At 36.7% G+C, this 13,630-nt stretch overlaps 1 protein-coding gene across 4 annotated transcripts in view; it reads left to right on the forward strand.

Moving 5' to 3' along the window:
• stag1.S (stromal antigen 1 S homeolog) overlaps window positions 1–8,655 on the forward strand; it is a 117,792-nt gene extending 109,137 nt beyond the window's left edge. For 3 of the 4 annotated variants that reach the window (XM_041563958.1, XM_041563959.1, NM_001090395.1), the window contains 6 exon segments: window positions 2,036–2,244; window positions 3,401–3,572; window positions 4,211–4,321; window positions 4,816–4,930; window positions 5,718–5,798; window positions 7,412–8,655. In XM_041563958.1, the coding sequence (XP_041419892.1) occupies window positions 2,036–2,244; window positions 3,401–3,572; window positions 4,211–4,321; window positions 4,816–4,930; window positions 5,718–5,798; window positions 7,412–7,435 (712 nt within the window). In that variant the 3' untranslated portion in view covers window positions 7,436–8,655. 4 annotated transcript variants of the gene reach the window in all.
• Window positions 8,656–13,630: the final 4,975 nt, after the last annotated feature.

Below are 13,630 nucleotides of genomic sequence, written 5' to 3' on the forward strand. Positions count from 1 at the left end.
ATAGACAACTTTTTTCTCCCTTCGTATAATAATTAACCCCACATGCAGATATTAACCCTTCATTCTAACACCTGGTGGTTGTGAAAGAAAAAAACCTAATGGTCTGTTAAAGAAAAAACTCTGATCCTTGTGTTAGGACAACCGCAGCAGGGTCTATTTGAACCTGTCTGTATTAGAACCCAATAAAAGTGTAAAAAAGACATAATATAGCCTTAAGTTTTGTGTATATAGAAAGTCAATATGTGTATATAAAAAACTAAACCATTACTGATCAATCATGTGAATTATCCCCACCCTCCATGTGGTCTTATATCAAAACAAAATTATTTTATATATCTAGTCAATAGGCATTCTCATGTAAATAGTGCACATATCATGTGATGAAAGTCCAATATCATATACATAAGCAATAAAAAAACATAAGCGCGTATAAAAATCAAAAAATAGAAAATATAAATAAAAAATAAACATCGTGCTAGTGAAACTATGCACAGTTCATTGTCCCAGTTCACTGCATAGGACCCAGATCAATCCCGTGGTTGCCCCCCCACTTTTTCCGCCCCTGAAGGGGTATCGGTAAGTCTGCCAACTGAATGTGGCTGGCCATCCAGAGTGTACCTGTAATGATCGTCAGAGAGGTGAGGGAACCGGCCTGCAGATCTTCGCAAATCTCTGTAGCAGCATTCAGGCCCTCCCTGCTTCCAAAGAAACCGCATAGGCTGTCAGGGCAACACCACAACTGTCGGCAAATCGGTAGTGCAGATCACCACTTTAGCACTCACATGCACAGTGCCAGTGTCTGCGCGGCCGGTGTTATGGAATAAACACTGTTCATTAGCCCTCGGATACTATTGTGCCTGTCTTGATTTACAAAGATTGTGCACCCTGCGCAATGCAGGGATCAGAGCCCTCTGTGAATGTGAAAAGCATCAGAACTTCACTGCATGTATCTTACGTGTATTCGGCTCGCACGGCACATGGTCTCCCAACTCATCACCGTTCTGTCGGTATTCTGTCACCCGAGTGAGTTATCGATCTGATTATTCATCTAAACAGAAAGAATGCTAATACTATGATTGGGGTTGAAAGTCTCATAGTGGATGGACGTGATTTCTTCTTCCTTTTGAGGTCTGTAATGGTCTAGTACCCACAAGTGACTTCCCTCATTAGATGCCCTCGACAAGATGCATGCAAAAGAGTGATTAGTCCCTACATCGATACCGACAGAACGGTGATGAGTTGGGAGACCATGTGCCGTGCGAGCCGAATACACGTAAGATACATGCAGAGAGAGAGATAACTTGTATTCAGCGTATGCACTCGGACTGGAACAAATGCGGGTGCGTTAGTCAACTTTTTGTTGAACATATCAGTAAATGGACTCGCACTCCATGATGAAGTGAACAAATGTGTCTTTATTCTTCAATGCATATCCGACGTTTCGGCCCATATTAGGGCCTTTTTCAATCTATATATATATATTAAATGGTCAAAAAAGTGGAGGTTTTATCTGAACCCAACATTTTGGTTCCGTACAGGAACCTTCGTCAGGGAAAACAATACAGTGCACATTAAAATAAAGGCTATATGGTGCCAAAAAGCTGTTACTGGACACCTGTCAATCATCATTGGGTTGTATCCTAAGAAATAAGTTAAAATACTGCCATTCTCTGTCTGATCAGGTAAAAAGTTCATAGAAAGCAACCAGAGGCAAAGTCTTGTTAAGTCCACGGGGGGCTATCGTATCTAAATTCAGCTTCTAGTATCTCTATATGCAAGAATCCCTAGGCTGATTTGTTGTACATTAAGTCATGAAATATACATGATAGCATTAACTTCCTTCATCATGCAAGGTAATACAAATGTGCTAGGCTCTAGGAATTGTTCAGTGCTCCAAATACAAACAATCAGCAATGGATTCTTTACTGAAAGGGGAGCATACCACTTCTGAAAGTCTTTTCATATCATTTAGAAGCTGAACTAAAATACTGTATTTTTGTTTTGTCTACGCTATAATAATGCCCTGCTTTTTCAGACATTCGTACCTGGAAAAGTTCCTTACTGATCTAATGATGGAGAGAAGGGAAGATGTTTGGCTTCCTCTCATCTCCTACAGAAACTCATTGGTTACGGGTGGAGACGAGGACAGACTGTCTGTGAATAGTGGAGGAAGTAACAGCAAAGGTTCTTCAGTAAGAAGTAAGAAAGGCCGACCTCCCCTACATAAGAAAAGAGTCATAGAAGGTAAGCTTTAATAATGCGCTCTTGATTTGAGATGACGCTTAGGAAGTTACAGTCAGTCATTTTCACTGGGGTTCTTATTCTGTAAAGTGTTAGGGAACACAATGTCATTCATTATTCAGTGGATACATTAACCAGCTGTACACTAATTCTTCTTGATTCTCAGACATGACACAAAACATCTTTAATGGAGAAGGAAAACTACCGAAGCAGTTTATTGGCAATAGATAAGCCACAATAGTGCAAGCTATAACACTATATTTATTCTGTAGAATGCTTTACCATACCTGAACTGCTCTAGAAGCTCTCTCTGTTTGATTTGGATAGTAGTTGTCATATTAGCTTGGTGTGACATCACTTCTTCAGATTACAGCAGAGGAGGGAGGGGTGAAAGGGAGAGAGGAGCAAACTGAGCGTGCTCAAGCCCTAGTCCTGGAGGTTTAAGCTGAAAACAGGAAGTCTGATACAGAAGCCTATGTGTACACAATAGAAGGAAAGAAATGCAGTGTTTCTTTTGACAGAGGACCTTTTTTACATCTATCATAATATTGACTTTGCATGCTACTTATTATTTTGCCATAAAGTATTGGCCCGATGCTTTTACATTACCTGTGTCCCTGAGTCCCTGTGTTCCTCTATGAGGGGGCTGCCATATTTGTGCAGCAGCAGCTCGTTGGCATTAGATACTTTAACTGACAGGCTGAGATGGAACAGTCAGGTTGGCAAAACAGTCAGGTTTAGAAACTTCAACTAACAATTACTTACATAAACAAACCTCTCAGCAAAAAAATGATCAACATGACCTATAGGTAACTTTTAATGTACATTCATATTTTAAATTTAGTTTTTTCAGTGTCAGTATCACTTTAAGGTAAGTAATAAGTAATTGACGGCACAAACATTGCATAGGACATAATAACAGTTACAAATAACACTAGGTAAAATAACTTGAAAGAAATAAGTTAGAATGACCCAATAAAAAGATGGTCATTGGTACAAATACCAAATTATATAATGCTGTAATGTTTATTATTGCAAAGTCAATTAATCATTGGTTCTTAAACTGTTTCATATATGCTGTTATGCTATAAGGGGGCCTGTGTCCAAAATGTCAGAATATCTTGGGTTTGATTTGAGTTATTTATTTATTTTTTTACAGAGGAAAGTATTGACAACTCCTGGGTGACCAGGAATGATACAATCCAGACTCCAGGCACCCTCACTACACCACAGCTCACTTCAACTGTTCTGAGAGAAAATCCTCGTCAAATACCAGAACAGATCCCTGAACAGGAGTCAGAACCCAGCTCAGAACCAGACTTTTTGCATAGGTATGTCACCCATTTTTTACTGGCTCTTTCATTTTGCTTTTTAAAAGAACAGATCATTGTAAAAATAAAAACTGGACAAATAGACTGTGCAAAATAAAAATGTTAATAGCCAGAACACTACTAGCCAGAACCTGCTTTTCAGCTCTCTAACCCAGCGACTATAAGGGGGGCCACTTGGGACATAACTGTTCAGTGAGTTTGCAATTGATCCTCAGCATTCAGATCAGATTCAAAAGCAACAGTTATGACCCATGTGCCCCCCCCCAAGTAACTGATTGGTTACTGCCTGGTAACCAATGAGTGGAAAGCAAGAGAGCTGAAAAGCAGGAAGTAGTGTTCTAGCTATTATGTTAGACATCCAGTCACTCCAGCCTTTATACATTACATTTTTGCCTAACTATATTGAACATTTTTTTATTTTGTACAGCCTATCTATTTAGCTAGTTTTTATTTTTAGTTCCATATAGCTGCCTGCAGATATATTATTATTATTATTATAATCATCATTAACACTTCTAAAACGGCAACATTTTCCAAAGGGCTGTACAGTAAATGGCTGTATACACGGATATTGACAGATACAAGATTAATTATCTCATGCTAAATTACTATTTTTTTATTTTTTTTTAACACTACAGTCCTCAAATGCAAATGTCCTGGTTGGGCCAACAAAAATTAGAAGACTTAAATCGAAAGGATAGAACGTCTATGAGTTACATGAAAGTTAGGAGCGGTGTACGGCATGCAGTGTAAGTATGCATAGCCCTCTTCTATGGTTCTTGCATCAAACTCAGTGCTTACTAGGGAAGCAATCCTGGATTCGGCCTTTTTCAGCAGGATTCAGCCGAATCCTTCGGCCTGGCCGAACTGAATCCTAATTTGCATATGTAAATTAAGGGCAGGGAGGGAAATCGCATGAATTTTTGCACAAAACGAGGAAGTAAAAAATGTTTTCCCATTCCCACCCCTAATTTGCATATGCAAATTAGGATTTGGTTCGGTATCCGGCCGAATCTTTCGCAAAGGATTCAGAGGTTCGGCCGAATCCAAAATAGTGGATTTGGTGCATCCCTAGTGCTTACTGTGCTTTGCAATTATTAAATGCATGAGTTTGCACCATATCATCCATAAATGCTCCTCTGCTATAGGAGAGAGCATTGTAGTAATGAAAGTGTATTTGTTAAAAAAAAAAAAAAAAAAAAAGTACTATTAAAGGGTTAATTTTCTCTCTTGGCATTATCAGCCGTGGTCTAATGGAGGATGACGCAGAACCAATTTTTGAAGATGTTATGATGTCATCGCGAGGGCAGTTAGAAGATATGAATGAAGAGTTTGAGGACACAATGGTTATTGATCTTGTACGTATCATTCTATCCATTCAACTGAATATTTGCTTGGGCTCATATGCTAGTGTAAAGGTATTGTAGCAGATGTGCAAGCTGTTACCCCTAATTGTTTTTCCAAGCAAAGAACCATGAAGAGAATACTGATATTTGCTTTACTGCTGCTTACTAAAACCATTACATTCTGTGAAACCTATCTGTTAATTGCTGTGCAAACTTGAATGCCGGCCCCTTGGATACAAATGGGTGAATGTAATAAGTGCAATTCTGTTACAAAAGTTATGCCTTTGTGCAAACAAATTTTCCTTAGCGCAAATTTAATGTTGTTTTTGCAAATCCGGAAACTGTTTAGTAACCTCTTCTGACAGTGGAAGGAGCTTTACATGTAACAGTTTGCACCAGCGCAAAGTGAATGTAATAAAACTTCTTACTGAAAAAATTGTGTCTCCAAAAGATTGACACCTTCCAGCACTTCTTAAAAGTGGGCAATGAACAATTAAAATTCGCAATTAAAATTTGCAATGCAATAACAGTTTAACAAAGAATGTTCCATTGTGAAATGTGAATTTTTATTCTTATTTGTGCAAATTATTGCTCTTTGCTACTTTTATTACATTCCCCCAAAAGTATCTTACTTTATACAGACTATACTTGGGCAATACTTTTCTGGTGTATTTTAGCCTCCTTGTCCCATCTTACTTTCTCGTGAATGGTTTCATAGGTTTCCATAACTGATTTAGCTACTAGATTTTGATTTTGGAATGTAATACCATCTAATTTTAACTGGATTTATTTTCTCTAGCCTCCTTCAAGAAACAGGCGGGAGAGAGCAGAGCTCCGGCCAGATTTCTTTGATTCAGCAGCCATCATTGAAGATGATTCAGTAAGTTCCTGCCTTTTCAGAGGAACGGAAATTGTAATGTAGCTTAAAACATGTTTGTGAAGATTCTCATTCATCCAGGTACATGTAGAAATAAGTCCAATCAACTGGGCTTGCTGTGTTGTTTCCTTGCAGACGTCATCCAACTGGCTTTCTCAATTTTCAGTTCTGATTTGAGAAAGCCAGTTGGATGACTGGTGGAACTCCTTCAAGAAAAACACAGCAAGTCCAGTTGATTTGACTTATTTCTACAGATATGTCAAAGGGGACCTGTCACCCAAAAAAATAATCAAAATCCTATTTAATCACATTAGTCAAGCAAAATGAACTTTAATTACACTATATAAATTATTTGAATCTTGTTTCCTTCAGTCTGGGAATTCATCATTATAACAAGCAGGCAGGAACCATTTTGTGGACACTGTTATTAAGACAAGCCTTGTATCATCTCAGAATCTTGTTTTTCACCAGAATGGGGGACCCGATGTCCATCCCCATGCACTGGCTACACAGTTAAACGGTGAAGAGAACAGGGAAATGTGTAGAGAGCAGTGACATCTAGTTAGTGCTGAATGGAAAGTGAAAGTAATTGTTGGCCCTCTTCTATGCCTAAGGCATAGAGGCGGGGCAGACAATATTTGATTGACAGCTGAGATTTTTAAATGAGCTTACAACAGCTATGAATGCATTAAAGGGGTTCTTCACCTTCAAACAACTAGTTGTTTTCAGATAGATTACCAGAAATAAAGGCTTTTTCCAATGACTTTCTAATTTCTATGTGTGACTGTTTTTCTATTATTGAAGTGTAAAGTGTCATTTCTCACCTTCTAAAGCAGCTTTGGGAGGGGGGGGGGTCGCCCATGCTGTGAACTGTTCTAAATTGATATATTTAGTTGATACATTTCTTATCTTTGTCCCTGCTGAACAGAATCTCTGGGTTTCATTACAGGCAGCTGTTAGAATTGATACAATAGTTGCTAATACTCCAGAGATGCTGCTGAGAAATGTATCAACTTAATGTTGCAAAAATGTAACAGTTCAGAGTCTGCACCTGAATTACTGTGGTGCCAGACTGAGACACCAGAGACATGAACATTCACCTTTAAATTTAGATTTTGGAAAAAACGTAAAAAAAAATTAATGGAAAGTAATTGAAAAAAGTCTTTATTTCTGGGGAACAATCTAAAAACAACTGAATTGAAAAAAGTGTTTGGAAGGTGAACAACCCCTTTAATAAAAAAAAAAATAGAAATTGGATTTCATGTTTAATTTGAAAAGGACTTTTATTATACAGATTGTTGTGTCTGGGTGACAGGTCCACTTTAACAGTTTAAACAAACGGAACACGCTTATACATGTTACTTTTAATCTATGCAGATTAAGAACAAAACCCCTCGAATTCTGTGTTTAACACTGTCCAGCCAGTCTTCTATTTTCTGTAACTTCTTTTTCGGGCGAACCGCTCAAAGCAGCCACAAAAAAATGTTTTCTGTCTACATGAAGATATGGATTTATAGCATTTACTATAGGTCAGTTTTATATGGCCAGTGTAGAGTCGTTTTCTAGATCTTTTCCTAAAAAAATGTTTTTTGTTTTTTTTCCCTGCCATGCTTCAGGGATTTGGGATGCCAATGTTCTGAGTTTTGGTACCTACCATGGAACTCTTGTCAAAAGGCCTGTATACTGTGAGCTTCTGCGAGGAACTTTTTTTTTTTTTTTCTTTTTGTTCAAACCAAATGCTTTCGGTAATGACGGATTTTGGCCTGGGAACTGTCCTGTGTCTTGAAGGAATTCAATAATGCCATCTTTTTGGATTAGTATTGGTAGATCTAAGCTGCAAATATCAGTTTGCATTTCTACGACTGCCTTGAAAGGAAGCAAAATGATAATAACTAAAAAAAGAAAAACCCCTGGAAAAAACGAAGCCTGTTTTCTGGACAAGTTGTCATTGTGACACCTTTTATCTCTTCATTTCTACTGTAAAAGTAAACATTTCACATTTTTTCTTTTTTTTTTTTTTCCCCCCCGATCCAAAGTTTTTCTTTTTTTTTAATTTTACATTAAACTCGTGTTAAATAACAGGCATGGAGGATGCTGCCTTTGGCCCCACTTTATGGAAAAGAACAAGAACAGACTTTGGAAATGCACTGGAATAAAATATTAAAAGACAATGCAAATGAACGGAAGCCATTTTGTGTCACCTGTCTCAAAAAAAAAAAAAAAACCTTATTGGAACTTGATCCCATTACAGAGACAGCAGAGACCAAGACACAGATATCACCCTTATACATAAATCTTTGTATTTAATTTTTGACAGATGGTTTTGTATTTTAAATCCACATACCGTCTCCACTACAGAATTGTAACTGCAATGAATTGCTGTACAGAAAAAGGATACGTAGTTTTTTTCCTCCCATTGGTACTGTCCGTTTTTACACCAATACCAGCAAATTAATGACGGGCAGCAGAATCTCACTCATTCATCACTTACAGTTCACAAAGTTCATTTCTTTTCAGACTGTTTTTTCTTTTGTTTGTTTGTTTTGTCACTTTTTTATATTCTAAAGTTCAACACAGCCGTGCATATTTTAAAAATGAATAAAGGAATCTTATAATAGTGGGACTTAACAGAGTCTACTCTCCATGCAGTAATATTCAACAGTAATATTTTTGTAAAAATAAACCAATTTTAAACTGTTTTACTGTTACCTATAGAAAAAAAAAGTGCTTGAATGGGTCAATTTTTTCCCCTCATGTCAATGTTGATAGTAATGGCATTTTCAGTGTTAACTGACTTTGACTCGTTTAAGGGAAAAGTTTTTTTTTCTTTTTCCAGCACAATAAATCCCTGTTTAACTGCCCTGTTCTGTATTATTGTAATAAAACTTAAAATCACGTGTTAAATAAGTGATTTTAACAATGTTTTTTTTTTTTATTATCTTGGTTTAAAGCTACTGAAATGTATATGTTTATTTTGTTTTTCTCTAAAACAGCAGGCATCTGAGGTTGAAATGACATAATCGGATTATAAAAGCTGGTATACAAACCATGAAGAACAAACAAATCTATAAAATGAAAATGTGTATGTTTGTTGCTGCTGCTTTAACCTTTAAAGGGGAACTATCACAAAAATTAAAATGTAATATAAGCTTCCTCATACTGAAATAAGGAGCTTGCTAAATACAATCAATTAAATATTCTGTACCATTTCTGAAATAATCAAGTTTATATTCACTGTCCCTCTCTCAGCATCTGTTTCTCTTCATTTTGTCTTCATGCAGCAGTTGGGTGTCGGATGAATGATCCAATGTATCATAGGGGGAGCTCCTGTCCTAGCAGATGTATTAGAGCTGCCTTTTGCACAAATCCTGCATGTAGAGAGAAATGGGGTCTGGAGAGTGAGCTCTAATACATCTTCTAGGCAAGTCCCCCTATAAGATATATTGGATCTAACTGTCAATGAATATCTGACACCCAATTCCTGTATGAAAACAGAATGAAGAGAAACAGATGCTGAGAGAGGAATAGTGAACATAAACGGTACAGAATTTTTAATTGATTGTATTTAGAAAACTTCTCATTTCAGCATGCTGAAGCTAATATTCAATTTTCCATAGTTCCCCTTTAATTATAATGATGGTAAGTTAAAGACAAGACAAACTGCTCATTATCGCTTTATTTGTTAAGAAGCAAATGCCTATAAAGCCCCTGTGTTTGAGGCAGCTCTGTAGCATTTGTTTTTGTGTAGGCATGCACTGCAGAGACCAATTACTACTTAGTACTAATTAGTACTGTAGTCTATGGTGTTTTGGCTGTAAGGCTTTCAGCTGTACTGGGCTGATTCTCAGGCTGCGGATAAAGCGTATACCCACAGGACGAGAATCAGCCCAGTGTGGCCATAGCCAAAGATAAAATGGTTCCAGTTGATCTCTTTAAAACTGTTTTGGTTGCCTTAGAACTGGGCTTTCCAACTGGATGCCTATGGGCTGGATGGTGCCATCTTAAGTCTGCCCAGAGGCTCCATAGACCTCAATATACAACAGTATCATTTTAATTTAATCCAGCATGCTATGAGATATAATTGGCATACTATAGCTAATAATAAAAATAAATTATTTCCCATATACTTGAAAAGGAAGCACCGCATTTTGCAAAGAGACCCACTATTAAGTTGTAGTGTTTGATCCAAATGCAACATGTGCTATAAGTTTAAAAAGGATTCTTTTCATACACTTCTCACCACAGGAGGCAGGATCCTTCTACTTTCTACTTGGTTTGTCCTCTAGAGGAGGAGGACATTGTGGAGAACACAGCAGATTCATTTGTTTTCCTCATCTGTTACTGTGATGCCTTGATGGAAACGAGTCATGATTGTCCTACTAAATGAGATGAGGCTACTGGACAGGTGGTTCTCAATAATAATAATAATGTCACTGTCAAGAGGCTATGTTGAAATGTTTTTAATGCAATATGTATAGCTACACATTTCTTTTAAAATTATGGTGCAGCGATAGTATTCTGAAACGCCCCAAGTCAAATCCATAGTTACGGTACATTGTTAAAATTGGGTTGAAAAAAGACAGTCCATCAAGTCCAACCCCTCCAAACGAAAACACAACATCCATACACACCCCTCCATACTTTCACATAAATTCTATATACCCATATCTATACTAACTATAGAGCTTAGTATCACAATAGCCTTTGATTTTATGTCTGTCCAGGAAATCATCCAAGCCATTCTTATAGTCATTAACTGAATCAGCATCACAACATCACCCGGCAGTGCATTCCACAACCTCACTGTCCTGACTGTGAAGAACCCCCTACGTTGCTTCAAATGAAAGTTCTTTTCTTCTAGTCTGAAGGGGTGGCCTCTGGTACGGTGATCCACTTTATGGGTAAAAAGGTCCCCAATTCCTAACAACTTTGCAATTGGTCTTCATTATTTTTACATGATCATTTTTGAGTTCTCTGCCTTGCTCTTTCGCTTCGTTCCAACTTTCCAATGGGGGGGGGTCACCAACCCCTTCTAAAAACAAATACTCTGTAAGGCTACACATTTATTGTTATTGCTTCTATGTATTACTCATCTTTCTATTCAAACCCTATCCTATTTTATTCAAATTTATGCATGGGTTCTAGGGGAAATTGGACCCTAGCAACCAGATTGCTGAATTTGCAAACTGTAGAGCTGCTGAATAAAAAAAAACGAAATAACAAAAAACACAAATAATAAAAAATGAAAACCAATGGCAGATTGTTTCAGAATATCATTCTCTACATCATACTTAAAGTTTACTTAAAGGTTAACAACCCCTTTAACTTCCCATAATACCCTGGGCAACCATAGTTATATGAATGTGACCACCCACTTACCTTATATTTTTTATATTTAACCATATCTTATATATATGTTATATGTTTATTATTCTCATAAACCAGACAATAATGGAGCAGTACATATACAAAATTCCAAAATATTGAATGTAGAAGTATACATGTATAATAACACGTAATGATCTTCATGAAAAAAATAATAAAAAAATTACATAAGAGCAAAGAAAAATACATGAAATAAAAGCAATTAGAACATAAAATGGGAAATAGACAATTTCCATGAAATATTTTGAACCTCAATCTCCCTGCTCAGATGACCTTATGAATCCCAGTTTAGTCAACAATTCCTTTTTGGGTTTATCAAATAAATCTAGATATCTGGACCAATAAAGAGATATAAGTTTCCTCGTAGCATTCATGAAAAGGTGTAATAAATTCAAAATCTCTTTCTAATTTCAAGGTTGAGTTGTCAAAAAAGCTATCTCCAAAACAAAGCAAACATTGGATATAGTTTGATTTGTGAGAAACCTTTCGAATTTCTCCCATAACAGAGATTAAAGGACATGGCCAGAAGTAATCAAACATATCAATATTCTCAGCCTCACATTTTGGGCAATAAGTCAAGTGGATTTTATTGTCATTATGCCATATACAGTTAATACAGTACATCGTAGAAACGAGCTATTAAGATTATCAACTTTTTTGTAACAGGAACCATAATACTTATGTATTAACTTAAAATGTTGCAGTCTCCAGTTCTCAGCCCCCAATCTAATATTGTAACTCTTCAAAACACAGTTAATACTGCTACTCCAGCAGAATTTTGCACTGAAATCCAATTCTCAAACGAGCAAACAGATTTTTTTTTTTAATATTCAATTTTGAAATCTGACATGGGGCTAGACATATTGTCAGTTTCCCAGCTGTCCCAGTCATGTGACTTGTGCCTGCACTTTAGGATGGAACTACTTTCTGGGGCAGGCTGTTATTTCTCATACTTAAAGGGCATGTAAAGGCAAAAAAATAAAATCCCATTTTTACTTTCTTTAATGAAAAAGAAACCTATCAACAATATACTTTAATTAAAAAATGTGTACCATTTTTATAAGAAACCTGACTGTACGCAATGAAATTCTCCCTTCATTTACTGCTGTGGATAGGAATTGTCAGATGGTCCCTAACTGCTGAGCAGTGAAACAATCATACTTATGAACAGCAGGGGGAGCCCCCACCTTACTTCCCAGACATACAGAACTCAAGCAGCTTTGTTATGACAATCCCTAAGCAGCCCAGACCACACTGAGCATGTGCACAGTCTTAGTCTTGCAAAGATGTTTAACAAAGTTACAAGTTGGTGACCCCCTGTAGCCAACTTTGAAAGCATAAATTATTTGTTTGATTAGGCTTGTGGTGCAGTAAGTTCATGTTTATATTTAGTATACTAAATACAGCATTTCTAGCCTTATTCTATTTTAGACTTTACATGCCCTTTAATGTAACTGAATGTGTCTCAGTGGGATCTGGATTTTACTATTGAGTGCTGTTCTTCGATCTACCAGGTAGCTGTTATCTTGTGTAAGGGAGCCAATATGTGGTTACCTTCCCATTGTTCTGTTGTTAGGCTGCTGGGGGAGGGGAGGGGGTGATATCACTCCAACTTGCAGTACAGCAGTAAAGAGTGACTAAAGTTTATCAGCGCACAAGTCACATGACTGGGGGCAGCTGGGAAACTGACAATATGTCTAGCCCCATGTCAGATTTCAAAATTGAATATAAAAAAATCTGTTTGCTCTTTTGAGAAATGGATTTTAGTGCAGAATTCTGCTGGAGCAGCACTTTTAACTGATGTGTTTTGGAAAAAAACATGACAGTATCCCTTTAAGAAGTTGAACTGATGTAACAGAATAATCCAGTAGCTTTGACCAGCAACTAGCAGAAAGCTGTAAAATAAAATTTAGAAAATCACTAGATATAAAAAGCAAGTTTTATAAGCTTATTAATCAATTGAGTCAAGTCGTTACTCGCAAGAGCTAATGAGCTAGCATTAATATATTAAAAAAAACTAGCATTAAAATATAACCGTACATGTTCTTTAATTTGAAAATATAAAACTCTCTTTAATTTGAAAATATAAAACTCTCTCACTATCATAAAGGTTACATTTATTCTGTAACACTTCCCAAGAAAGAATCTCTCCTTTATCTAGATCCAATATATCTTTTAGCAAAGTTGGAATATTGTTCCTAAACCAAAGTAAAGAGGAAGGGAATGGATAAACAAAATCCTTTACATTTTTAACTGGAGTAAGAGGTGTAATACGACGATCCATGCCATGGTTTTGAAAAATAAATCTCCAAACATACATGGAATCTCTGAAAATGTGATTGCTTTTGAAGTAGTTGGGAATTAATAAGAAGAAAGAAAAAAGTACCCCACTTGCTTCAAACTCGCTCAGCAGTCTCAAGTTAAATTCCAACTATCTAATAAATATAACC

This window comes from Xenopus laevis, chromosome 5S, assembly GCF_017654675.1.
Source record: "Xenopus laevis strain J_2021 chromosome 5S, Xenopus_laevis_v10.1, whole genome shotgun sequence".
In the NCBI taxonomy this organism is placed as follows: Eukaryota; Metazoa; Chordata; class Amphibia; order Anura; family Pipidae; genus Xenopus; species Xenopus laevis.